General features: G+C 46.3%; 1 protein-coding gene across 1 annotated transcript; it reads right to left on the bottom strand.

Moving 5' to 3' along the window:
• On the bottom strand, positions 1-12,476 carry LOC311144150 (activating transcription factor 7-interacting protein 1-like). Its single transcript, XM_084180145.1, has 12 exons — positions 12,263-12,476; positions 4,738-5,612; positions 4,347-4,543; positions 3,924-4,052; positions 3,570-3,644; positions 3,365-3,435; positions 2,968-3,077; positions 1,713-2,831; positions 1,481-1,588; positions 1,221-1,340; positions 1,061-1,128; positions 1-811 (listed from the first exon to the last, which is right to left on the bottom strand). Exons 2-12 carry the CDS (start codon positions 5,603-5,605, stop codon positions 377-379), a joined length of 3,300 nt encoding a protein of 1,099 aa, XP_084036271.1. The 5' UTR covers positions 5,606-5,612; positions 12,263-12,476; the 3' UTR covers positions 1-376.
• Between the last annotated feature and the right edge of the window lie 14,793 nt (positions 12,477-27,269).

Below are 27,269 nucleotides of genomic sequence, written 5' to 3'. Positions count from 1 at the left end.
AAATGCTCTCGTCCTGTGTCAAAGATACCATTTTGGTACAATGCTGCTCCCATGTGGTCAAAAACACGGCAGGCAGACAGTGGTCACATGGGGCCAACCGATTTCACTAAGATGGGCAAAAACATTTCCCAGTAACATTCCACTGATAACACCTGGGCTCAAAGATGATTTGAGTGCACAATTCTGATAAAACAAATACCAAAAAAATTCATTTGAAAATAGAGCAATTCGTTTTGCCAGCATCTTTACTGAACTTTTCACTTTGGCTAGACTGGTTACCAGAAAAACATCTACAGAATCAACATTTCTCCTCTTGTTTTAACTTGACACATTTGAAGTTGACACAACACATTTTAACTTAAATCTTAACGTGTGGTTAAATTGGAGCTTTCGGTGAAGGGGACGTTAAGACGTCAGTGCACTGAGGCTCACAGAATGGTCCAAAGCGGCCATACACGTCCCTGGCACAGACTGCAAAGTAGTACATGGAGCCAGAGACAAACTGTGTGAGTGTACAGGCCATGGGCAGGGCCAAGGCCTTCACCTCCCCTATCTTCTTCCAGAGTAGGGGGGTTGTGCCGGGGGTGGCGGGGCCAGAGTGGTCCTGGTGGTAGGCATATAGGTGGTAGCTGTCCACGGCAGCACAGCTCTGGTCTACCTCAGTCATAGACCAGGAGAGCACGATGCCGTCATTCTGGCTCGGAACCCGGGTTATTTTGAGCAGAGGCTGCTGTGGAGGGCTGGTGCTGGACGCCTCTAGGGGCAGGCTGATAGTTTGAGGTGGGACAGGCAAAGGGGGAAGGGGAGAGGGCTGGAGGCAAGGTGTGGAAGATGAAGAAGTGGTTGTTACTGAGGCAACACTTTTAGATGGCGAGCCCTGAAAGATGGATTTTAACAAAATTGTACTACTTTCACATTAATTTGCTATGTTTACTCTCTTTGGTTGATTATAGGCAAATATGTAATTTTCTTCCAATTGGCAAACGTCATTCTGGAACATGCAGTATTCCATGTATTGAAAGACAAAGTTGCTCTGCTTTCAAACATTTGGTAGTCTCACCTGCAGGGGGCAATGATGAACAGTGTGTGGAGATCCAACGGCGGAAGTCTGACCAAGAGATGACCTCACTGAAACACAGCAATAAACTAAAGAGAAAAACAATCTGGGTATTCTACTGCCAACATAACCACAGACAGTGTTGGCACAAGACACCACTTACCGGCCTGTGTTCCGACTGAAGTGGAGGTGGCTGTTTGCTGTGTGGCTGTGGTTCGCTGACACGCTGTTGAAGGCGAGGGTGAGGCCTTTAAAGCCATCGGAGCCTTCAGCACTCCAGTAACTGCATACAACACATGGGGACTACTCAGGGAGATGTAGTGCACTAGTCACTATGTACAACCCACTGCATGTCTGGCCCCTATAATATCATAAATACTGGTCACCAAAAGGAAGAAGGAAGGAAGGGAATATCAATCTTACCTTGAACATCATCATCATCCTCCTCCTCTGTCAGGTCTATGAATGCTTCAGATTTGGCAGGGTGAGATGCCTGTGTGGAGTCTGAAGGAGGGTTTGTAGCTTGACTACCTACATAGCAGAGTGTAGGAAAACACAGCTTCTCAGTTTAAATGACACAGAATCCGGACAAAAACAAACTCTTTACATTTACTCTTCCAAGATGACAAGCCAAACATCTGAGGTGTAAGCTAACCTGTTTTTGCAGGCACCTGTGGTACAAGGGCAGCTAGTTGTGCCGGGGCAGCTAGTTGCGCTGGGGCAGCTGGATGCACAGAGGCATCTGGTCGCACAGAGGGTTGAGTGCCTGTGGTGGCTGGCATTGAGAATCTTGGTAAGGATGTAGTTGAAGTGGAGTTCGCAACAGACACAAGCCGAATGGACTCACAGACGGAGACAGACACACCTGAGCTGGGCCTGCTGACTGTCCCAGTGGCTCCAGGGTGGGCGTCATTGGGTGTGGCACAGAGTGTGGTTGTGGCCATGGTTGTGGCCCTGCATGTGGGTGTGGTTATGGTTGTGGTCCTGGGTGTGGGTGGGGTTATGGTTGTGGTCCTGGGTGTGGGTGTGGTTGTGGCCCTGGTTATGGTTGTGGTCCTGGGTGTGGTTATGGTTGTGGCCCTGGGTGTGGTTGTGGCCCTGGGTGTGGTTGTGGTTGTGGTCCTGGGTGTGGTTATGGTTGTGGCCCTGGGTGTGGTTATGGTTGAGGCCCTGGGTGTGGTTATGGTTGTGGCCCTGGGTGTGGTTATGGTTGTGGCCCTGGGTGTGGTTGTGGCCATGGTTGTGGTTGTGGCCCTGCGTGTGGGTGTGGTTATGGTTGTGGCCCTGGGTGTGGTTGTGGTTATGGCCCTGGGTGTGGTTGTGGTTATGGCCCTGGGTGTGGTTGTGGTTATGGCCCTGGGTGTGGTTGTGGCCATGTGAGAGGTTGTGGCAGCTGGTGTGTCAGTGGGTGTAGTCATGGTTGTGGGTGTGGGTGTATTTGTGGGTGTGGCAGCGAAATGAGATAAGAGGGTGGCTGCGGAGGGGGGCTTGGGAGCAGCAGGGGTGTAGGGAGTAGTCCTCTGCAGGATGAAGGCAGCGGTGGGTGTCATGGTGGAACTCGTCATGGCGGTAAGTGCGGACACTGGGATTAGCTGGGAGTTGGTTTGGTTGGTAAGGATGGCTGTCCCTCCACCAGGCAGCTGTATGAGGAATGGCTGGAGAGAGAAGGCAGACTGACCTGGTGCTGGGGTAACACAGGTGCTCAGCATCAAGGTTTGGGATGTGGGTTGAGATCCAGTTGAGGATGTGGAAGAGGGGGAAGGTAGCAAGGGGGCTTGTGGAACAGAAATAAATGGAGATTTAAAAAGTGAAGATAGACTATATAAAAAACATAATATCAGGTGGTTAAAGAAAACACACAGATTAAGATAAGGAGAAACCTGCCAACAGACTAACTCCCTCCTGCTTACCTGTGGGTACAGAAGTAGGGGTTTGACTGCTCTGATCATTACGTACAGGAGTAGGGGTTTGACTGCTCTGATCAATACGCTTTGGATCCTGTGTGTTGTTCCCCATTGTTCTGTTTACAAGGAGAGGAGAGGAAAGTGAGTACAGGCAGAGGAGTCAGGAAGCTGATCAAAAGGTTGCTCAGTGGAGAATGATGGTGAACACAAACATAAGTGGATGCTGAGAGATACAGTATGACATCACTGTGCATCCAATCAATTGCTTTTATCCCAGATAACTCTTAATGACAAATTGATTATTCGTTGTCAATGCACCTACTGCTTTGGGCTACCCTCTGGTGAAACATTTTTCCCTCTGATTAATTGGGACACGCTGCTACACTTCAAACCATTGACTTACCTCAGGCCGAGAATTGCTGATCCTGCTGAGGTGGTTGCTGTGGCATAAGTAGAGGTAGGTGGCAATGGTACCTGATGAATATAGGGAAGAGCACTTTGTATGGAGTTCCAATGGTACCATCAACCTTTCAAAAAGGCAAGTTCCCTCTGAAATCACTGACATCACAGTCATCATTGAAAGATCAATTTCCTCCATTTTCACTCACCTCTGGAGGTTTCTTGGCATTCTCCCTGGCCTGGTTGGCAGTTCCAACTTTCTTGGAAAGTCGGGCAATCTTTGCCTGAAAGGGCACACGTGGAGCATGGATTGGCTTGTCTAATGGGCAATACATTCCAATGTCTTTATCCTTGATTACCCTGTTTGTGTTTTATTTACATTTTTTTTACATTTTAGTAATTTAGCAGACGCTCTTATCCAGAGCGACTTACAGTTAGTGAGTGCATACATTTTTCATACTGGCCTCCCGTGGGAATCGAACCCACAACCCTGGCGCTGCAAGCGCCATGCTCTACCAACTGAGCTACAGGAGGCCCATATTTACCATCCTTTGACAACTAACCTGCAGGCTGTTGAGGGCACTCGGGTGTTTTTCTATTTTGTCCACTCTGTCTCTGAGCCCCTGAAGACTCTTGTCAAACAGTGTGAGCTGCAGAACACGCAACTGCTCCTCAACAAGATGCTGCACCACCTACAGAGGAGAGGGAGGGGAGAGGGATTTTAATGGGCAAGTGAGGAAAAATAAAGATGGAAGGTTATTTTATTTGTTTAAACTTGAAACCAGTCCAACTGAGATTTTTTAAATAAATAACACTCAAAAAAACAAGAAGGTAGCACCATAAAAATAAAAAATTAATACTTGTCAGAAAAAGGTCTTAAAATAGCAAAAATATGCCATGCAACTCAGGATACATGATTACAATTTGGGAATTGAGATGTGGTTTCTTTAAATAAAAAAGAAAACACCTTTCATTTGAGGACCAACCTTCTTCAGCTTGTGTTGCCTTTCAGCGCTCCCACTGATCTTCAGTTCCACATGAGCCTCCAGCTCTTCACAGTCTACTCTGGGCTTCTTGTGATGCCTCTCCACCACTTCCACATCTCTTTCTCCCTGCTTTTGGCCGCCATGCTCTGAGTCTCCAGACAGGGATCGTTTCCTCTGTAGAGCAGCACCCTCCTCTTCTTGTTTAGAGAGAACACAAAACATTACAGTATCATCTATCAAAACACCGCTGTTATCAAAGCTAACATCTTGAAAATATATATCTCTCCGCTAGCTAACAGGCCAATTGAAGTCAACCTAGCAAACATATTAACTGAACTTGACATAATCACTTCGGTGCTTCAGTTGGTATTGGAAAGGACTATAGGATTACCTTCATCAATCTGAAGGGGCATCGGTGATGAAGGGGATGGACAGTCAACTGGAGCACCACTTTCAAATTGTTCTTGCTTCTCCATGTTAACCTCAACTTTTCCCACCCCTCCTTCTTCACTTTCCCTCTGTTCTTTCTCTTTCTCATATTTTTCTCTCTCATCCTGGACATCGTCATCATCACTAAGCACCAGGAATCCTGGCCTGACATCCTGGTCTGACTCTACCGTGTATGATGGGGAGAGGGAGGGGGAAGAGACAGACTCTACAGCCGTGTTGGGGGACAGGAGGAGGGAGGAGGCAGGGTTCAATATGGGCATTGTGTCCTGAGTGGTACCTGGTACCAGGTCTATTTCCATATCATCAACCTCCTTCTCCCTTACCGCTTCTGTTTTCTCTGAACTCACAGGAGAGGCAGGGATAACATCCTCCTTGGAATCTTTATCCCCCTTCATCACGCCATTCATTTTGTCTTCTACCTCGAGGCTGGGTAATGTAGCCTCCTTGTTCCCCTCTCCTTCATCTTCCTGAACATCTTTTACATCAGAGTGTATGTTCTGTGATGAAGGAACCAGTAATGCAGAGGTTGATGGTTCCTCAGAGGTCTCAGTGGTTAGGGATGTGGCTGTCAGGGAGGAAGGGGCAGGAGTGGTGGTATGTGTAGTTCTATGTGTTTCTTTATCTACTTCCATGGACACATCTTCAGATTGCTTCCCATTTACCATTGCTGGCTGAGGTGGGGATGGGATAGAACATAGAGAGGAAAGAGTGGTGTGAAGGGATTCCAGTTGCCGTCGATCACTGACTTTCATAGTCTTTTTTGCTCTGAAGATTTTCCTCAGGGGTTCCTCTGCGACAGCAACATCCATGTTTGACCTGAAAGGTGGTGGAGAAGAGAGCAAAAGAATGTCAATCATGTACAAGTTTGTTTTTGTTTTACTATACTTAATTGCAATGCATTTGATTCAAATAGAAGTGGGAGCACAGACTTTCCCTGTACTGTCGTGGTCAAAAGTTTTAAGAATGACACAAATACTCATTTTCACAAAATCTGCTGCCTCAGTTTTGATGATGGCAATTTGCATATACTCCAGAATGTCATGAAGAGTGATCAGATGAATTGCAATTAATTGCAAAGTCCCTCTTTGCCATGAAAATGAACTTAATCCCCAAAAAACATTTCCACTGCATTTCAGCCCTGCCACAAAAGGACCAGCTGCCATCATGTCAGTGATTCATCCCGTTAACACAGGTGAGAGTGTTGACGAGGACAAGGCTGGAGATCACTCTGTCATGCTGATTGAGTTAGAATAACAGACTGGAAGCTTTAAAAGGAGGGTGGTGCTTGAAATCATTGTTCTTCCTCTGTTAACCATGGTTACCTGCAAGGAAACGCATGCTGTCATCATTGCTTTGCACAAAAAGGCCTATTGCTGCTAGTAAGATTGCACCTAAATCAAACATTTATCAGATCATCAAGAACTTCAAGGAGAGAGGTTCAATTGCTGTGAAGAAGGCGTCAGGGCGCCCAAGAAAGTCCAACAAGCGCCAGGACCGTCTCCTAAAGTTGATTCAGCTGCGGGATCGGGGCACCACCAGTGCAGAGCTTGCTCAGGAATGGCAGCAGGCAGGTGTGAGTGCATCTGCACGCACAGTGAGGCGAAGACTTTTGGAGGATGGCCTGGTGTCAAGAAGGGCAGCAAAGAAGCCACTTCTCTCCAGGAAAAACATCAGGGACAGACTGATATTCTGCAAAAGGTACAGGGATTGGACAGCTGAGGACTGGGGTAAAGTCATTTTCTCTGATGAATCCCCTTTCCGATTGTTTGGGGCATCCGGAAAACACCTTGTCCGGAGAAGACAAGGTGAGCGCTACCATCAGTCCTGTGTCATGCCAACAGTAAAGCATCCTGAGACCATTCATGTGTGGGGTTGCATCTCAGCCAAGGGAGTGGGCTCACTCACAATTTTGCCTAAGAACACAGCAATGAATAAAGAATGGTACCAACACATCCTCCGAGAGCAACTTCTCCCAACCATCCAAGAACAGTTTGGTGACGACCAATGCCTTTTCCAGCATGATGGAGCACCTTGCCATAAGGCAAAAGTGATAACTAAGTGGCTCGGGGAACAAAACATCTACATTTTGGGTCCATGGCCAGGAAACTCCCCAGACCTTAATCCTATTGAGAACTTGTGGTCAATCCTCAAGAAGCGAGCGGACAAACAAAAACCCACAAATTCTGACAAACTCCAAGCATTGATTATGCAAGAATGGGCTGCCATCAGTCAGGATGTGGCCCAGAAGTTAATTGACAGCATGCCAGGGCGGATTGCAGAGGTCTTGAAAAAGAAGGATTACTTTATCCTATCCCAGGTATTCCTTAAAGAGGTGGGGTTTCAAATGTCTCCGGAAGGTGGTGAGCGACTCCGCTGTGTGTGTGGGGGGGGGGTAGAAGGATTGCTTTATCCTATCCCAGGTATTCCTTAAAGAGGTGGGGTTTCAAATGTCTCCGGAAGGTGGTGAGTGACTCCGCTGTCCTGGCGTCGTGAGGGAGCTTGTTCCACCATTGGGGTGCCAGAGCAGCAAACAGTTTTGACTGGGCTGAGCGGGAGCTATGCTTCCGCAGAGGAAGGGGAGCCAGCAGGCCAGAGGTGGATGAACGCAATGCCCTCGTTTGGGTGTAGGGACTGATCAGAGCCCGAAGGTACAGAGGTGCCGTTCCCCTCGCTGCTCCAAAGGCAAGCACCATGGTCTTGTAACGGATGCGAGCTTCAACTGGAAGCCAGTGGAGTGTGCGGAGGAGGGGGGTGACGTGAGAGAACTTGGGAAGGTTGAACACCAGACGGGCTGCGGCATTCTGGATGAGTTGTAGGGGTTTAATGGCACATGCAGGGAGGCCAGCCAACAGCGAGTTGCAGTAATCCAGACGGGAGATGACAAGTGCCTGGATTAGGACCTGTGCCGCTTCCTGTGTAAGGCAGGGTCGTACTCTCCGAATGTTGTAGAGCATGAACCTGCAGGAGCGGGTCACCGCCTTGATGTTAGCGGAGAACGACAGGGTGTTGTCCAGGGTCACGCCAAGGCTCTTCGCACTCTGGGAGGAGGACACAACGGAGTTGTCAACCGTGATGGCGAGATCATGGAACGGGCAGTCCTTCCCCGGGAGGAAGAGCAGCTCCGTCTTGCCAGGGTTCAGCTTGAGGTGGTGATCCGTCATCCATACTGATATGTCTGCCAGACATGCAGAGATGCGATTCGCCACCTGGTTATCAGAAGGGGGAAAGGAGAAGATTAGTTGTGTATCGTCAGCGTAGCAATGATAGGAGAGGCCGTGTGAGGATATGACAGAGCCAAGTGACTTGGTGTATAGGGAGAAAAGGAGAGGGCCTAGAACTGAGCCCTGGGGGACACCAGTGGTGAGAGCACGTGGTGCGGAGACAGCTTCTCGCCACGCCACTTGGTAGGAGCGACCGGTCAGGTAGGACGCAATCCAGGAGTGAGCCGCGCCGGAGATGCCCAGCTCGGAGAGGGTGGAGAGGAGGATCTGATGGTTCACAGTATCAAAGGCAGCAGACAGGTCTAGAAGGACAAGAGCAGAGGAGAGAGAGTTAGCTTTAGCAGTGCGGAGAGTCTCCGTGACACAGAGAAGAGCAGTCTCAGTTGAATGACCAGTCCTGAAACCTGATTGGTTTGGATCAAGAAGGTCATTCTGAGAGAGATAGCAAGAGAGTTGGCTAAAGACGGCACGCTCAATAGTTTTGGAAAGAAAAGAAAGAAGGGATACTGGTCTGTAGTTGTTGACATCAGTGGGGTCGAGTGTTGGTTTTTTGAGAAGGGGAGCAACTCTCGCTCTCTTGAAGACGGAAGGGACATGGCCAGCGGTCAAGGATGAGTTGATCAGCGAGGTGAGGTAGGGGAGAAGGTCACCGGAGATGGTCTGGAGAAGGGAGGAGGGGATGGGGTCAAGCGGGCAGGTTGTTGGGCGGCCTGCAGTCACAAGTCGCAGGATTTTATCTGGAGAGAGAGGGGAGAAAGAAGTCAAAGCATAGGGTAGGGCAGTGTGAGCAGGACCAGCAGTGTCATTAGACTTAACAAACGAGGATCGGATGTCGTCAACCTTCTTTTCAAAGTGGTTGACGAAGTCATCCACAGAGAGAGAGGAGGGGGGGGGGGGGGGGGGGGGGGAGGATTCAGGAGGGAGGAAAATGTGGCAAAGAGCTTCCTAGGGTTAGAGGCAGATGCTTGGAATTTAGAGTGGTAGAAGGTGGCCTTAGCAGCAGAAACAGATGAAGAAAATGTAGAGAGGAGGGAGTGAAAAGATGCCAGGTCGGCAGGGAGTTTAGTTTTCTTCCATTTCCGCTCCGCTGCCCGGAGCTCTGTTCTGTGAGCTCGCAATGAGTCATCAAGCCACGGAGCTGGAGGGGAGGACCGAGCCGGCCGGGAGGATAGGGGACACAGAGAGTCAAAGGATGCAGAAAGGGAGGAGAGGAGGGTTGAGGAGGCAGAATCAGGAGATTGGAGGGAGAAGGATTGAGCAGAGGGAAGAGATGATAGGATGGAAGAGGAGAGAGTAGTGGGAGAGAGAGAGCGAAGGTTGCGGCGGCGCATAAACTTAATGTAATTGTCAATAAAAGCCTTTGACACTTATGGAATGCTTGTAAATATACTTCAGTATACCATAGTAACATCTGACAAAAATATCTCATAACACTGAAGCAGCGAACTTTGTGAAGACCAACACTTGTGTCATTCTCAAAACTTTTGACCACGACTGTACACACTTTTGTTGAAGTCCAAGATAGGACACACCCACATCATGCAGCCCCTCCTCCTCTTTACACCCTGTCAACTCTGATTGGTAGAGTGCAAAGCCTGCCTGGCAACACAAGCAGGTGATGCAGTGAGGGAATTCGAATATCTGGCCCCGGTGGGAGGTGTTTGCACCATGTGAAAAGTGATTGCATTTGTTTTGGAACTGGGCTGCCTCCTGGGCGTGAGCCAGGTGCCCTGCTCTGGCCGACGGCGAAGTCGGCTCAAAACAAAAAAGTGTGTTAAGCACGTGGAGTAATGAGTAGGATTCTGTTCACATGCAAAAGTGATTGATTTTGATAAAAACGCTTTATCTGCCTTCCCAATGAAAGCTAGTTTGAAAATTCTAACATATATTTTATGAAAAAGAGATGCATGTTTCTTAGTGATGCGCCATGCTGCTATGTTGACAGCATGAGCGTGCGGCGCAAATTACTGTTCGACTTGAGAATGGCGCTCCTCCCTTACCGCTTTTGACCTTTCATGTCACGGGCCATAGACCGTTGTACCGGACGCTGGTGATCATCAGGCGATTATCCAATTCTGAGAGTTTTTGTCAAATGTGTATTCATCTATTAACTAAATCTGTTGGATGTTTGTCTTTCATTCATTCTTTTCAAAATAGATCTGTATGAAATATCAGGGCTTGTCCATGTATGTCGTGTAAGAAATGCTATGTTAGTGCAAAACCTAGCAGCATTCACATAGACTGCTAGTTTCTCCAAGCAGCAAGGTGGAGAGAAGGTAGGATACAAGAACGCTCCCCTTCTACACTTGACTTAAACGCAATAGCCAACCTAGCCTGGAAACCCAATGTTGAATTTCATTGAAGCATGCACATGAAAATACACGCACGTGATTCATGCCTACTTGCCAGGCTCATGCTTACATTGTTCTGCGTATGCGTCAGGTGACAGAAATCTGAACACATTGATTTAATTATACTTTCCTGTGGATATTGTCTCACATTCCTACCTGCAAACAGACCAACCACACGGACAAACGGTAAAGTAAGTTAAAATATATTTTTATTCAACATTCTGGCTTGTAGAGGTCGTGAGAGGAAACTTTCCTGATCCAAACGCTCATTTATGCCTGACGTAGAATTCCATGGAATAAACCATCAGGTTTCCAGGCTATAGCCAACTAAGCGGTAAGTTCTGCTTATACTTACCACTGCCTCTCATTCATCAAAATAGGAATGAAAACAAATCAAACAATCAAGTAGCCTTGCATAGTGCCATGCCATCTTAGCCAACATTTAGGACAACTCTTAAAGCCAGTCTAAGATTTCCAGTGTTTTCAAGCAATAAAATAAACCCCATTGAGTTGAAAGAATCTGTAATGACATTAGTACAAGTTTTCAAATTATCTTTGAAAAAGTAATGTTCTCTCATGGAATGTCATTCCTTAAACTGCCCCATCATAGAAATCCAGTACTACCTGCAGCTGAAAATGTAATGGGATGCATTTGCTCCATGTAAAGAGTTTCCGTTTAGGAGGGTGAAGACTTTTTTCATACATTTCCCCCCAGAACCTAATTGAGCATTTGACGCAATTACATAAGATTTGTTCTGGGTTTCAGAGATTAGCTCCATGTGACCCCCCTCTTTGACAGTATGGGCCTGAATTTACTTGTCAAACCCAAGGGTGTGGGATAATCCTCCAATGATAACATTCATGGAGGATTCCCTTTGCAGTTGGATGAAATTCTATTTACCGCAGTTAGATTACCCTGTGAAAGGAGGCAATTAAATACACCTGTGGACATTCATTTATACTAAGTATCAAGGGCTTGGCGAAGTACGACATTTGATTTTAGTTTCCCAGTGAAAAAAGTCCAGCAGATACTATCAATCTGCACACCTGAATTTAATTTCATTATACTAATTGATTACTCTTGATTTGTTGCACCAGGCGTTGGCTGAGCAAAGGAAGGAGTGGCCAACGTAGTCCTACAGGGTATGTCACAAAGCAGAATCAATAGGTTAGCCAGGTAACTGTAACAAACGGTCAGAAATATTTTTAATAAACCAAAAACAAACAGCGTTAAGTAAATTATGGATTATTGAGAATATTGAGTCGGTACCGTTTACATTTCAAGTCAATCTTTCTCAGCTAGCTAGTTAAGTCATTGATCCTGACATTACTTCTTAGAGGGCCATGGAGTGCACAGGCTTTTGTTCCAGCCCAGCAATCACTCAATGACACACTCCGGTGCCTCAAACAATTTGAAGTTGAGTATTGTGATATTTCAATTATGAAGTGGTATATTTCACACAATGGTTTGCTTTGCACTGGCAAAATAAGATATCTAATGCTAACATGTATAAGAAGACTGGCAGTAGGAATATTGCCCGTGAAATCAAGATGTGTAGGATCTGATGGCTTGGACACATATTGACGGACAGTGGCGGCTGTGCTGGAGTAGATGGGTCTCATGGGACAGGTAACGGACTGTGGCAAGACACTACAGCGGTAGAAGATAAGGACTAAGTAAATAATGTAAGTATATTTCATTGTCAAAATGCTGCGTTAACGGACCTACAATTGCTACATCAGTAAGGTATTTGAGAAGTCTGCAGATTCCTTCAATGGCCTCAACAATACACCATTTACATAAAATGATACATTCAGTGAAGTTTAGACTGAGATTAAAAAGTATCTTAATGCACTAACTCAGCGTTAAACACATATTTTAGAGGCCACTCACCCTTTACATCCAGTTTCAAAACAGCATCCTGCAGTGACCAGAACTTGCTAAATTGAATCAACAAACGCTAACTTGCACATAGGTTAGGTTATTAAATGACTATCTGCTTATCCTGTCTGCTGTTGTTTCACTGATTAGGAGTGAATCAAAAGCTGCTCATTCTTAGTATGTTCTAAACGTCACAGACCACAGCTAGCCTACTCAGTCCGTCAATTCTCTCCCTCGGTTTCCCTCCTCAAACAAAGCAGGAAGTGTGATGGGGCAGGGCTTAAAAAGAGGGAAGAAAATCCAGACAGAGGAAGGCGGGGCTATCATCTTTGGAGAAAGTGAGCTTCACTAGGCTCCTCCTACAAACTCTGATTCAAATAAAGATGCATTGTATGTTCAATATTCAAGCTTAAAATTAGAATCATTAAGATTCTGATGTCTTATTTTAGTAGTGAACCCAACCCTTAGGGCAGTTTTGTTTTAAGTGTAGGTGTATGAATGAACAGAATTCCACAACAAAGGTGTTTCAAGGCACTTTCAATGACTCCTATTCATGAAGAATGGTGCAGTCTACATTTTGTAGCTACTCTCCTGCTCTATGCTCATCATACAAAACAGTCCTCCATCTCAATCCATCCTGCCTTGTGCTTCAGGCATTCCCTCTCCTCCTTAGCGCACAGTGCTAAGGAGTAAAAAATGATTCTCCTGAATATTGTCCCCAGAATACTCATTACTAACTTGTGAGGAACTATACCCAGAGGGAAATAAACTAACACGATTCAAAACCATCTCCTATTGCTTCTGCATGTTTACTACAACTTTTTCTTACTGTTTGATTCATATTATAATATTTGTATGCATCCTGTAATGTATATTTTTCAGTCGATAGTTTAACACCAATAAGCCTACAGTACATCAACAGCCTAGGTTCTGCAACCTCATTATGCATGTCAAGCTTTTCAGTCAGCCATTTTGGCAGCTGTCAGAGAACCGAGTTTTAATTGATTAAATTAAGTGTTCTAGCTAGGTATCATGTCATTTTGAATGAGTTACTATAGGCTAAAACAAATATCTTACACAGCAACAATCTCCACAACATTATGTCTCAATTGGAATTACTTATCTTGGACATCAAGTGAGAACTATTTTTTTTATTTTTTTTGTCATTTTCTGCTCGTTGCCCATTCAAATATAGGCAATCAAGCTATGAATGAGGGATAGGGCAATTGAGATTCCAATAAAGTAGGCTATTGGCCAGACAGCTAGCTAGGTAGGTCTGGCCGGCCAGACAGGTAGGTAGGTCCGGCCGGCCTGTCAGAAATGGTAGTTCCGACCGACCAGGTAGGTAGGTCCGTCCAGCCAGCCAGACTGGTAAGTCCGGCTGGACAGGTAGGTAGGTCTGGCTGGACAGGTAGGTAGGTCCGGCCGCATGGCCGGCCAGATGGGTAGGTAGGTCCGGCCGGATACAGTGCATTCGTAAAGTATTCAGACTCCTTGACTTCTTCCACATTGTATTACGTTACAGCCTTATTCTAAAATGGATTAAATAACATGTTTCACTCATCAATCTACACACATACCCCATAATGACAAAATGAAACGTTTTTTTTAGAAATGCCTTATTTATGTAAGTATTCAGATCCTTTGCTATGAGACTTGAAATTGAGCTCCGGTGCATCCTGTTTCCATTGATCATCCTTGAGATGTTTCTACAACTTGATTGGAGTCCACCTGTGGTAAATTCAATTGATTGGACATGATTTGGAAAGGCACACACCAGTCTATATAAGGTCCCACTGTTGACAGTGCATGTCAGAGCAAAAACCAAGCCATGAGGTCGAAGGAATTGTCCGTAGAGGTCCAAGACAGGATTTTGTCGAGGCACAGATCTGGGGAAGGGTACCAAAACATTTCTGCAGCATTGAAGGTCCCCAAGAACACAATGGCCTCCATCATTCTTAAATGGAAGAAGTTGGGAACCACCAAGACTCTTCCTAGAGCTGGCCGCCCGGGCCAAACTGAGCAATCGGGGAGGAGAAGGGCCTTGGTCAGCGAGGTGACCAAGAACCCGATGGTCACTCTGACAGAGCTACAGAGTTCCTCTGTGGAGATGGGAGAACCTTCCAGAAGGACAACCATCTCTGCAGCACTCCACCAATCAGGCCCATATGGTAGAGTGGCCAGACGGAAGCCACTCCTTAGTAAAAGGCCCATGACAGCCCGCTTGGAGTTTGCCAAAAGGCGCCTAAAGGACTTTTAGACCATGAGAAACCGGATTCTCTGGTCTGATGAAACCAAGATTGAACTCTTTGGCCTGAATGCCAAGCGTCATGTCTGGAGGAACCTGGCACCATCCCTATGGTGAAGCATGGTGGTGGCAGCATCATGCTGTGGGGATGATGCGGCAGGGACTGGGAGACTAGTCAGGATCGAGGGAAAGATGAACGGAGCAAAGTACAGAGAGATCCTTGATGAAAACCTGCTCCAGTGCGCTCAGGACCTCCGACTGGGGTGAAGGTTCACCTTCCAACAGGACAACGACCCTAAGCACACAGCCAAGACGACGCAGGAGTGGCTTTGGGACAAGCCTCTGAATGTCCTTGATAGGCCCAGCCAGAGCCCGGACTTGAACCCGATCGAACATCTCTGGAGAGACCTGAAAATAGCTGTGCAGCGACGCTCCCCATTCAACCTATCAGAGCTGGAGAGGATCTGCAGAGAAGAATGGGAGAAACTCCCCAAATACAGGTGTGCCAAGCTTGTAGCGTCATACCCAAGAAGACTCGAGGCTGTAATCGCTGCCAAAGGTGCTTCAACAAAGTACTGAGTAAAGGGTCTGAATACTTATGTAAATGTGATATACATATACATTATGGGCTATTGTGTGTAGATTGATGAGGGGGGGGGAACAATTTAATCAATTTTAGAATAAGGCTGTAACATAACAAAATGTGGAAAAAGTCAAGGGGTCTAAATACTTTCCAAATGCACTGTATATTCTCGGGATGGAACACACAATATTCTACCCTTATGGTGACTGAAGGAATTGGCTGACAAAATCTATCGCTAGTAGACTGTAATTTAGTCTGTCAAAAAGGTGGGCCTACCGCTTATTTACTGAATAGGAAGAAATAGGCTCCAACACAAAGACCTCTTGTTAGTAGCCTAAAGTCAAAATAAAATGTAAGACTGTTTAAAGGAATTAGACCTTCTCGAATTAGCCTATTTTCAGCACCCATGCGCTGTCCATCTCTGCAGCTGCCGCTTCATAGTTATGTAAATTAGTCTAATATGGCTTATTGTGAGGTCAATAACGCCGATAAATAGCTTCATTATGCGCATTGATTATAGCCGTAGCAATCTTAACTCTGGTCCTCCTTCTCATCTTCATGCTCTCCCTCTCAAACTGAACAGGACATCAGTAGGCCTAGTCCGCGCACACAGATATTGCATTTTTTTAACAAAGTGCCACCATACACAGCACATTCATTGATTGGTTAGGCAGTACAAAAGGGTTTACATCAGCAAGAGCAGGGCAGGCCGGGGCTCTTGATTGGGAACGCCTATCCATTGCAGTGTGTAATGCAGTGTAGCCTAGTTATATATACACCATCCCAGCAGTCCAAAAACCTTGAAAAGAAGTACATTTTGTTAGAAATATAACTTTGCCCTGTGCTTCTCCGAGCATGCTCTTTGTATAGCCTATAGTAGCCTTTAGGCTATGGATAATTTCTTTGAGACCACACTAGGCACACTTGATATTGCTGCCCAACAGAGATTCAGGGATTAGGGGCATCATCGGGCACACATGAGATACTATAATAAGCAACTAATTCTAAAACCCTGAGCAATATGACATTTAATTGATGCCTAATTAGATGACCCTCCCCTGGACTAAATGTAAAAAATACTAAACACTCCCCCTGACTGAAATTGAAAAAGCATGACCCGCCCCCATTTTCCTCCAGGTAACTATTGTGTACAGTTCGATCTCTCCCTTCGCTAAAATTGTCCCCGACACGACTCAAACATACTGTATCTAGCTACAACCAGGCCTGCCTTGAGAACAGTCTTGGCACAGAGTTTCTGAACCCAGAGGCGCAACATAGCGAGACTTCCGGGAACGCTTGCGAAACAGACCAGGCAAGGGTTTGGGGTTTGTGAAGTGAAAAATTCATCCTTAGTTGTTAATTTTCTAGAAATCTAAAGGCACAACCTAGATTCGAGGCAATGCTGAACATGTTATTACTCCATCCTCGTGAAAGTGACAGGCACGTTTTCATTTTAGTCAAACAGCTTTGTGTTGAAGGAGTGCCTTTTGATTTGACGACCTGCACATACGCAGTTCGGCCGGAGATGACCATTAGACCCGATGACATTTTTCTACGGATGAGCTGTGCTAGCCAACGTTGCCATGACATCGCCTACATGATACGATGATAACCTGGCACCGACGAAAATGGCGGCCTCGCGACTAGCTCTTAGGAAACTTTGCAGTATTTTGTTTTTTTTGTATGTATTATTTTTTACATTATTAGCTCAAAGTGTTTTGTATCATTACATACAGCCGGGGAAAACTATTGGATATCAGAGCGGCGGTAACTCACCAGCATTACGACCAGGAATACGACTTTCCCGAAGCAGATCCTTTGTTTGCTCTCCCCAGGGCAACTGAACTGATTCCAGCGGCTGACCCAAAACATCGCCGGCGGAGGAGAGGCACTCGGAGCGGCCTGCTGGTTCGACTTAGGAGGCGCGCACACCACCCACCGCTTCCAAGTATACTACTCGCTAATGTTTAGTCTTTTTGGTTAACAAGCTCGAACTCCGGGCAAGGATTTATTTCCAGAGAGACATCAAGGCCTGTAACATACTCTGTTTCACGGAAACATGGCTCTCTTGGGATATTCTGTCAATCGGTCCAGCCAGAGGGGTTCTCAGTTCATCTCGCAGACAGGAATAAATATATTTCCGGGAAGCAGAAGGGCGGAGGTGTGTGTTTCATGATTAACGACTCATGGTGTAATTGTAGTAACATACAGGAACTCGAGTCCTTTTGTTCACCCGACCTAGAATATCTCACAATCAAATGCCGACCGTATTATCTCCCAAGATAATTTTCTTCGGTTATAGTCACGGCTGTGTATATCCCCCCTCAAGCCGATACCACAACTGCCCTCAAAGAACTTCACTGGACTTTATGCAAACTGGAAACCACATTTCCTGAGGCTGCATTTATTGTAGCCGGGGATTTTAACAAAGCAAATTTGAGGACTAGGCTGCCGAAGTTCTATCAACATATCGACTGTTGTACTCGTGCTGCCAAAATCCTCGACCATTGCTATTCGAACTTCCGGGATGGTTTATAAGGCCCTCCCCCGCCCTCCTTTCGGCAAATCTGACCACGACTCCATTTTGCTCCTCCCTTCCTATAGGCAGAACCTCAAACAGGAAATACCCGTGCTAAGGACTATTCAACGCTGGTCTGACCAATCAGAATCCATGCTTCAAGATTGTTTTGATCACGTGGATTGGGATATGTTCCGGGTAGCTTCCGAAAATAATTTAGACGAATACACTGAAACGGTGACTGAGTTTATCAGGAAGTGTATAGGTGATATTGTGCCCACTGTGACTATTAAAACCTACCCTAACCAGAAACCGTGGATAGATGGCAGCATTCGCGCCAATCTGAAAGCGAGAACCACCGCATTTAACCATGGCAAGGTGACTGTGAATATGGCAGAATACAAACAGTGTAGCTACTCACTCTGCAAGGCAATTAAACTGGCAAAACCTCAGTATAGAGACAAAGTGGAGTCGCAATTCAACGGCTCAGACACGAGACGTATGTGGCAGGGTCTACAGACAATCACGGACTACAAAAGGAAAACCAGCCACGTCGCCGACACCGATGTTTCGCTTCCAGACAAGCTAAACACCTTCTTCGCCCGCTTTGAGGATAACACAGTGCCACTGACGAGGCCCACTACCAAGGACTGTGGCCTCGCCTTCTCCGTGGCCGATGTGATTAAGACGTTTAAGCATGTTAACCCCCGAAAGGCTGCCGGCCAAGACGGCATCCCTAGCCGCGTCCTCAGAGTATGCACAGACCAGCTGGCTGGTGTGTTTATGGACATATTCAATCTCTCCCTTTCCCAGTCTGCTGTTCCCACATGCTTCAAAGATGGCCACCATTGTTCCTGTACCCAAGAAAGCAAAGGTAACTGAACTAAATCGCCCTGTAGCACTCACCTCTGTCATCATGAAGTGCTTTGAGAGACTAGTCAAGGATCATATCACCTCCACCTTACCTGACACCCTAGACCCACTTCAATTTGCTTACCGCCCCAATAGATCCACAGACGATGCAATCGCCATCACACTGCACACTGCCCTATCCCATCTAGACAAGAGGAATACCTATGTAAGAATGCTGTTCATTGACTATAGCTCAGCATTCAACACCATAGTACCCTCCAAGCTCATCACTAAGCTCAGGGCCCTGGGACTGAACCCCGCCCTGTGCAACTGGGTCCTGGACTTCCTGACGGGCCGCCCCCAGGTGGTGAAGGTAGGAAACTACATCTCCACTTCGCTGATCCTCAACACTGGGGCCCCACAAGGGTGCGTGCTCAGCCCCTTCCTGTACTCCCTGTTCACCCATGACTGCGTGGCCAAGCACGCCTCCAACTCAATCATCAAGTTTGCAGACGACACAACAGTAGTAGGCTTGATTACCAACAATGACGAGACCGCCTACAGGGAGGAGGTGAGGTCTCTGGGAGTGTGGTGCCAGGAAAATAACCTCTCACTCAATGTCAACAAAACAAAGGAGATGATCGTGGACTTCAGGAAACAGCAGAGGGTGCACCCCCCTATCCACATCGATGGGACCGCAGTGGAGAAGGTGGAAAGCTTCAAGTTCCTTGGCGTACACATCACCGACAAACTGAAATGGTCCACCCACGCAGACAGTGTGGTGAAGAAGGCGCAACAGCCTCTTCAACCTCAGGAACCCTCACAAACTTTTACAGATGCACAATTGAGAGCATCCTGTCGGGCTGTATCACCACCTGGTACGGCAACTGCACCGCCCGCAACCGCAGGGCTCTCCAGAGGGTGGTGCGGTCTGCCGAACGCATTATCGGGGGCAAACTACCCGCCCTCCAAGACACATACAGCACCCGATGTCACAGGAAGGCCAAAAAGATCATCAAGGACATCAACCACCCGAGCCACTGCCTGTTCATCCCGCTATCATCCAGAAGGCGATGTCAGTCCAGGTGCATCAAAGCTGAGACCGAGAGAATGAAAAACAGCTTCTATCTCAAGGCCATCAGACTGTTAAATAGCCATCACTAGCACATTAGAGGCTGCTGCTGGCTATTGAAATGGAACACTAGTCACTTTAATAATGTTTATAGTCACTTGAATAATGTTTACATATCTTGCACTACTCATCTCATATGTATGTACTGCATTATATTCTATAATATTCTACTGTATCTTAGTCCATGCCGCTCTGTCATTGCTTGTCCATATATGTATATTTTCTTAAATTCCATTCCTTACTAGTTTTGTGTGTATTAGGTATATGTTGTGAAATTGTTAGATATTACTTGTTAGATATTACTGCACTGTCGGGGGTTGAAACACTAGCATTTCGCTACACCCGCTATAACATCTGCTAAACACGTGTATGTGACAAATTTGTTTTTGATTTGAAGTGTGATCAGGGATTTCTATAGACTGGCACAATGGACCTTCATAATACCCATAATGCCCATAAAACCTAGCGGTAAAACCCGGTAATGGTTCCAATAGTTTTTTTCCCCATTCATTTTGCCGTCTGGAATTTTAGAACTACTTCATATAAGGTTTGTGTTTCGTGTAGGCTTACCCTGGCATGACGTTTTGATAGCCATGTAATTCTCTCTCAGACAAGGTGAGTTTTCTCAATTTACTCCCCCCCAAAATGAAACGCTAATTAGCAACAGAGAAGACCTCAGCAAGACTACAAATTCCTGCAGGAAGGCCCTGCACGTCGTTCACCAGCGCAATCAGAGGCCTTTGTGCCCAGAGACCTTCTGTGCCCAATCCATGAATTTGCATCCCCTTTCTCTGTCTTAGCTAGCTACTGACTACACTTTAGCTATCTAGCAGAGCAAAAGAACACAACATTATTTTGTTTGACTTAGCATAGATAATTGTTTGTCTCCCGAGTGGCGCAGTGGTCTAAGGCACTGCATCGCAGTGCCACTAGAGATCCTGGTTCGAATCCAGGCTCTGCTGTAGCCGGCCGCAACCGGGAGACCAATAGGGCGGCGCACAATTGGCCCAGGGTAGGGGAGGGAATGGGAGGTAGCTCAGTTGGTAGAGCATGGCGTTTGCAACGCCAGGGTTGTGGGTTCGATTCCCATGGGGTATGAAAAATAAAATAAAATAAAATAATGTATGCACTAACTGTAAGTCGCTCTGGATAAGAGCGTCTGCTAAATGACGTAAATGTAATGTAAATGTACAGTATGTCTACTTTGGTGTCTATTTCAGATCTTATGGCATTTTTCAAGGATGAGCATAAGAGCATTAAAAGGGGAGAAGACCACTAAGTCTGGCTATGTGGAGAAGCGCAGCTATAGTGAGGGGCAACTTACCGGTTTGGTCAGGACCAGCATGAGGGATACAGTTTATCCTTTGTCGGTGAGTGTAGCTATTAAGTCAAATTTGAGCATCTTAGCAATACAATGTTTTCTATACAGCTGTCAACATTTTATACAAGGAAAGTGCCACTTAATCAATTATATAGTCATTAACCAGATTACCTCGATGAGTGATAACTCAGTTCTAGAATGTTGTCATTGATCTAAAAATCTATTGACATTCAAAATGGACTTTTAGACATTCAGCCTATATTGTAGTTTCATGACCAGAAACAAATCTTCAAAGGCACAGTATTTATTTATTCTGAGTGGTACATGCATTCACACAGTCTTGATTTATAAGATCCTTCCCACTATATGATTGATATGTCAAGTGATAAAATCCCAAGTTATCAATTAAGTTTATGGAAAAACTGCACTTGTCCTCGTGAAAATTACAGTATTCAAAATTCTACAGCAGGAATGTCATTAATCAAATCAAACTTTATTTATATAGCACATTTCTTACAACAAATGCATTTCAAGGTGTTCACAGTTGTTAGATGGGGTGTTGTCTGTAAAGTGGGGCACAGATAACGAAGAAAAGGGCATCAAGGCATTCGAAATGGCTACAGGGAGTCAGGGCTTTGGGTCACAGGGTCTGGGATCCTGGGTGCCTCACCAGATGGTCTGGTGGGCACCACAGCAGTGGTGGAGCTCAAGTGTCCCTATGGTGTGTTAGGTTCTAAACAGAGTAAAAACTCAAACGGATGACTAGGAAAAGCTCAAACCAAGTTTATTCACCCACTGGGTCAAACAGCTACAAAGACGAACATGTTTACACAAGCGCATATACACTGCTCAAAAAAATAAAGGGAACACTAAAATAACACATCCTAGATCTGAATGAATGAAATAATCTTATTAAATACTTTTTTCTTTACATAGTTGAATGTGCTGACAACAAAATCACACAAAAATTATCAATGGAAATCAAATGTATCAACCCATGGAGGTCTGGATTTGGAGTCACCCTCAAAATTAAAGTGGAAAACCACACTACAAGGCTGATGTAATGTCCTTAAAACAAGTCAAAATGAGGCTCAGTAGTGTGTGTGGCCTCCACGTGCCTGTATGACCTCCCTACAACGCCTAGGCATGCTCCTGATGAGGTGGCGGATGGTCTCCTGAGGGATCTCCTCCCAGACCTGGACTAAAGCATCCGCCAACTCCTGGACAGTCTGTGGTGCAACGTGGCGTTGGTGGATGGAGCGAGACATGATGTCCCAGATGTGCTCAATTGGATTCAGGTCTGGGGAATGGGTGGGCCAGTCCATAGCATCAATGCCTTCCTCTTGCAGGAACTGCTGACACACTCCAGCCACATGAGGTCTAGCATTGTCTTGCATTAGGAGGAACCCAGGGCCAACTGCACCAGCATATGGTCTCACAAGGGGTCTGAGGATCTCATCTTGGTACCTAATGGCAGTCAGGCTACCTCTGGCGAGCACATGGAGGGCTGTGCGGCTCCCCAAAGAAATGCCACCCCACACCATGACTGACCCACCGCCAAACCGGTCATACTGGAGGATGTTGCAGGCAGCAGAACGTTCTCCACGGCATCTCCAGACTCTGTCACGTCTGTCACATGTGCTCAGTGTGAACCTGCTTTCATCTGTGAAGAGCACAGGGCGCCAGTGGCGAATTTGCCAATCTTGGTGTTCTCTGGCAAATGCCAAACGTCCTGCACGGTGTTGGGCTGTAAGCACAACCCCCACCTGTGGACGTCGGGCCCTCATACCACCCTCATGGAGTCTGTTTCTGACCGTTTGAGCAGACACATGCACATTTGTGGCCTGCTGGAGGTCATTTTGCAGGGCTCTGGCAGTGCTCCTCCTGCTCCTCCTTGCACGATGGCGGAGGTAACGGTCCTGCTGCTGGGTTGTTGCCCTCCTACGGCCTCCTCCACATCTCCTGGTGTACTGGCCTGTCTCCTGGTAGCGCCTCCATGCTCTGGACACTACGCTGACAGACACAGCAAACCTTCTTGCCACAGCTCGCATTGATGTGCCATCCTGGATGAGCTGCACTACCTGAGCCACTTGTGTGGGTTGTAGACTCCGTCTCATGCTACCACTAGAGCATTCAAAAGTGACCAAAACATCAGCCAGGAAGCATAGGAACTGAGAAGTGGTCTGTGGTCACCACCTGCAGAACCACTGCTTTATTGGGGGTGTCTTGCTAATTGCCTATAATTTCCACCTGTTGTCTATTCCATTTGCACAACAGCATGTGAAATGTATTGTCAATCAGTGTTGCTTCCTAAGTGGACAGTTTGATTTCACAGAAGTTTGATTGACTTGGAGTTACATTGTGTTGTTTAAGTGTTCCCTTTATTTTTTTGAGCAGCGTATTTATATCCTCCTACTAGGAAGAGTCAACTCCTTGCACATCTAGACAGCCAATACATCTCTGTTGTTAGGCAGGAACTTAATTGGTTCCACTCACTGGTGTAGTCATGGCCCTGCCTCATGCTTGAACCTTTGTGGGTGTAGAAATATGTGTGTGGGATAGGACTGTTCCTTCTCACTTCATCTGACCTGACCTCGGGACGAATTCCTCACTCCTTCCTAATCCACGGCTGCCCTACCTGATCAGTGACTGAAACCAGACCTCCCTCCATAGGATCCATGAGATTTAACAATACAATGTTTTTACAGAATGTAAACTTTCTGCACTGCCCCCCCTTCCTCATTCAGTAACTTTCCATCCACCTAGTTCTTATCCACCCTCTATTGACCCCAACATATACATTCCTTATACATGTACAGTAATCAATTAGTTATAGTATGGTAACATGAATAAGTATATTTCAAGCTAGAATCCAACAGGTGCAAGGGACCTTCCCATTGAAGAGGCAGTGAAGTCGAAGGATTTCTATATCAAGGAGGGAGGGTCTTACAGCCTCTGAAGACCATCCTTACTGGCACCAGGTCTAAGGTCAACTCCACATCACTGGAAGGGACACCTGCTTCTTCGTTGTGTGGACCACCAAAGCCTCCATCTCCATCCAGCATGACGACCTCTGGCAGACTCATATTGCTCCTCCTGTCAGTACCTGTTTTTAGGGAAGCCGATGATCCAAAAATATTCCACATATATCACACAGACTAGGCTCCCAGAAAATGTTATATTGCATACAAGTGTTGCTCAAAGCAGCCAACTAAAGTAATGTAGTTAATATTCCCAATGTGCCCATGATAGTTATTTCTTACCCCTGTCTTACTTGCTGAAGGCTCCAGTCATCCCTGCCTGCACCTGACATTGTTGAAAAACAAGTGAACGATTAATAAATGCCACGATCGTTGAGAGAAGGGTCAGACCAAGGTGCAGTGTGGTATGCGAACATGTTTATTAAATCAAATAAACAAGAAACAACGTAACGTGAAGTCCTCCGGCTAAACACATACAAGCCTAAACACGGAACAAGATCCCACAACTAAGGTAGGCAAACAGGCTACTTAAGTATGATCCCCAATCAGAGACAACGAGCGACAGCTGTCTCTGATTGGGAATCACACCCGGCCCAACATAGAAATACACTAACTAGATCAAACAGAATTTCCAGCATAGATTCTCACACCCTGACCAAACCAACTAAAGACAACAGGCCTCTCAAGGCCAGGGCGTGACAGTAACCCCCCCCCCAAAGGTGCGTACTCCGGCCGCACCAACCTGACTCATTAGGGGAGGGTCCGGGTGGGCTTTCAGCCTCGGAGGCGGATCCGGCTCCGGGCGTGACGACCTCTTCCTCTCAGTTGCGCCCCTGGTCTGGTCTGGACCTTGGCGCGATGCTTCCCCTCTCCTTCCTCCCACGATGCACCAAGCCCTGTCTGGACCCTGGTGTGGGAGACCCCGAACCTGGAGAAAATTACAGTTTATTAAATATTCTACAGCTGTAATGTCATCAATCAAATCAAACTTTATTTACATAGCACATTTCTTACAACAAATGCATTTCAAAGTGTTCAAAGTCATGCATTGAATGGCATGTGGCACTTAACATCCTTCCTCTTGGCAGGTCTCTATAGGTGACCAGGGGATTCTCTCTACCACATGCAAATGCCCCCGTGGAGCTCATAAGTGTAGCCATGCGGCCGCATTGGCTATTTCTACGGTTCACAATATCAGCTGTACGGATGTGGAATGTGAGTGGAAGAAGCCAGCCATGCCCAACCAGGTAGAGTCAGTGGAGGACCTGTACCCGGTTGAAGACTACAAGCCTCTGTCCCGATAGCCCACAGAGAAGGATCTTCAGTGTCTAAGGAACCATCTCCGGGGCAGGTTCAGTGGAATGTCATGTCTCCTTGAACCTGAGCCAGAACAACCACTATCCTGTCTGTACCAGACATTGTTAAAATACAAGGGCACCTGGGGCATGCAGGCATCCTGGCTGGCATGGCTCTGTCGGTGGATCAGCAGGAGGCTATACGGCAGGCAACAGTTGGACAGCGCACCAACCCCAACTGGCACACCATGAGGAGAGGGAGATTGATGGCCAGCAATTTTGGAGCAACTGTTGTCATTCGCAATGGATGTAAAAAACAGAATTTTTGTCGACTTTCTGTGTAATGAAAAGAAAATGTGTCTCCTTGCCTATGTAACAGACATATTTGAGAAACTCAACTAATTGAACGCAAGCATGCAGGGGAAATACAAAAAAATTATACAGATGAGTGACCGCATCAGCAAAATCCGTTTGACTGTGTTCCTGGCTCTGTGGACATGCCGGTAAGTGAAATCGAACAGCTGATCGAGCTGTAACATGAACGAATGCTGCAGACAACCCATTCACAGGTCACTATGGAGGAGTTCTGGTTCTTGACTCAAAGGGAATACTGTGCCGTCTCCCTCAGAGCATTGAAACTCATGGTATGCTGATTCAGTGCTCTTGTCTGCATTAAAAACAAATATCGATCCAGGTTGGACATGATGGGAGAGATGAGGACAGCACTGTCGACCATGCCCCCTGATTTTGAGAAGCTCTGACGCTAAGCACACCCATCTCATTAGGGGTGCTGAAAAGAGGAATTGTATCAGACTAATTTGCAATTGACTGTCATAGCCCCACATTAAAAGTAAATGATGGTGAGTTGAGAATACAATCAGAATGTTTTTAGATCATAATATACTGAACAAAGTTCCATTGTTTCATGAACTGAAATAAAACATCCCAGAATTTTCCATATGCACAAAATGCTTATTTCTCTAATTATATGCACAATTTTGTTTACATCCCTGTTAGTGAACATTTCTCCTTTGCCAAGATAATCCATCCACCTGACAGGTTTGGTATATCAATAAGCTGATTAAACAGCATGGTCATTACACAGGTGCAACTTGTGCTAAGGACAATAAAAGGCCACTCTAAAATGTGCAGTTTTGTCACACAATGCCACAGATGTCTCAAGTTTTGAGAGAGCGTGTTGCCAGATAATTGAATGTTAATTTCTCTACCATAAGCTGCCTCCAACGTTGTTTTGAGAATTTGGCAGTACGTCCAACCGGCCTCAAAACCGCAGACCACATGTAACCACGCCAGCCCAGGACCTCCACATCCGGCTTCTTCACCTGCAGGATCATCTGAGACCAGCCACCCGGTCAGCTGTGGAAACTGAGGAGTATTTCTGTCTGTAATAAAGCCCCCATTAATAAAACTCATTCTGATTGGCTGGGCCTGACTCCCCAGTGGGTGGGCCTATGTCCTCCCAGGCCTATGTGAAATCCATAGATTAGGGCCTAATGAATATATTTCAATTGACTGATTTCCTTTATGAACTGTAACTCAGTAAAATCGTTGAAATTGTTGCATGTTGCGTTCATATTTTTGTTCAGTATAAATACAATTTTGTATAGACATCCTAAATCAGCACTCCTACTCTGAGATGCTTTGTGGATACAGGCCCTGATCCTTCTGAAAGTGGTGTTGAAGGTGCAGTGGGGGGCACTCCCTCTACTCTAAGGAGATCCCAATGCCCCAGGGAAGTGAAGGGGGCGTCATTCGGATGGGATATTAGATGGGACGGTTACCATAGATCGAATCTATAAGCCAATATATAATTAATATACAGTGATTTGCATTGTGGCCAATGGAATGGGTGGAGTAAGGTCCTGGGTGGCGCAGCGGTCAAAAGCACTACGGCTGGAGTGGTGTAAAGCTCGCCGCCATTGGACTCTGGAGCAGTGGAAACGTGTTCTCTGGAGTGATGAATCACGCTTCACCATCTGGTAGTCCGACGGACGAATCTGGGTTTGGTGCCAGGAGAACTCTACCTGCCCCAATGCACAGTGCCAACTGTAAAGTTTGGTGGATGAGG

Source organism: Coregonus lavaretus (assembly GCF_964263955.1).
Source record: "Coregonus lavaretus genome assembly, chromosome: 2".
NCBI classification, from domain to species: domain Eukaryota; kingdom Metazoa; phylum Chordata; class Actinopteri; order Salmoniformes; family Salmonidae; genus Coregonus; species Coregonus lavaretus.
Note: the sequence above shows the minus strand (reverse complement) of the source record. Positions and strands in the feature narration are given on the sequence as shown.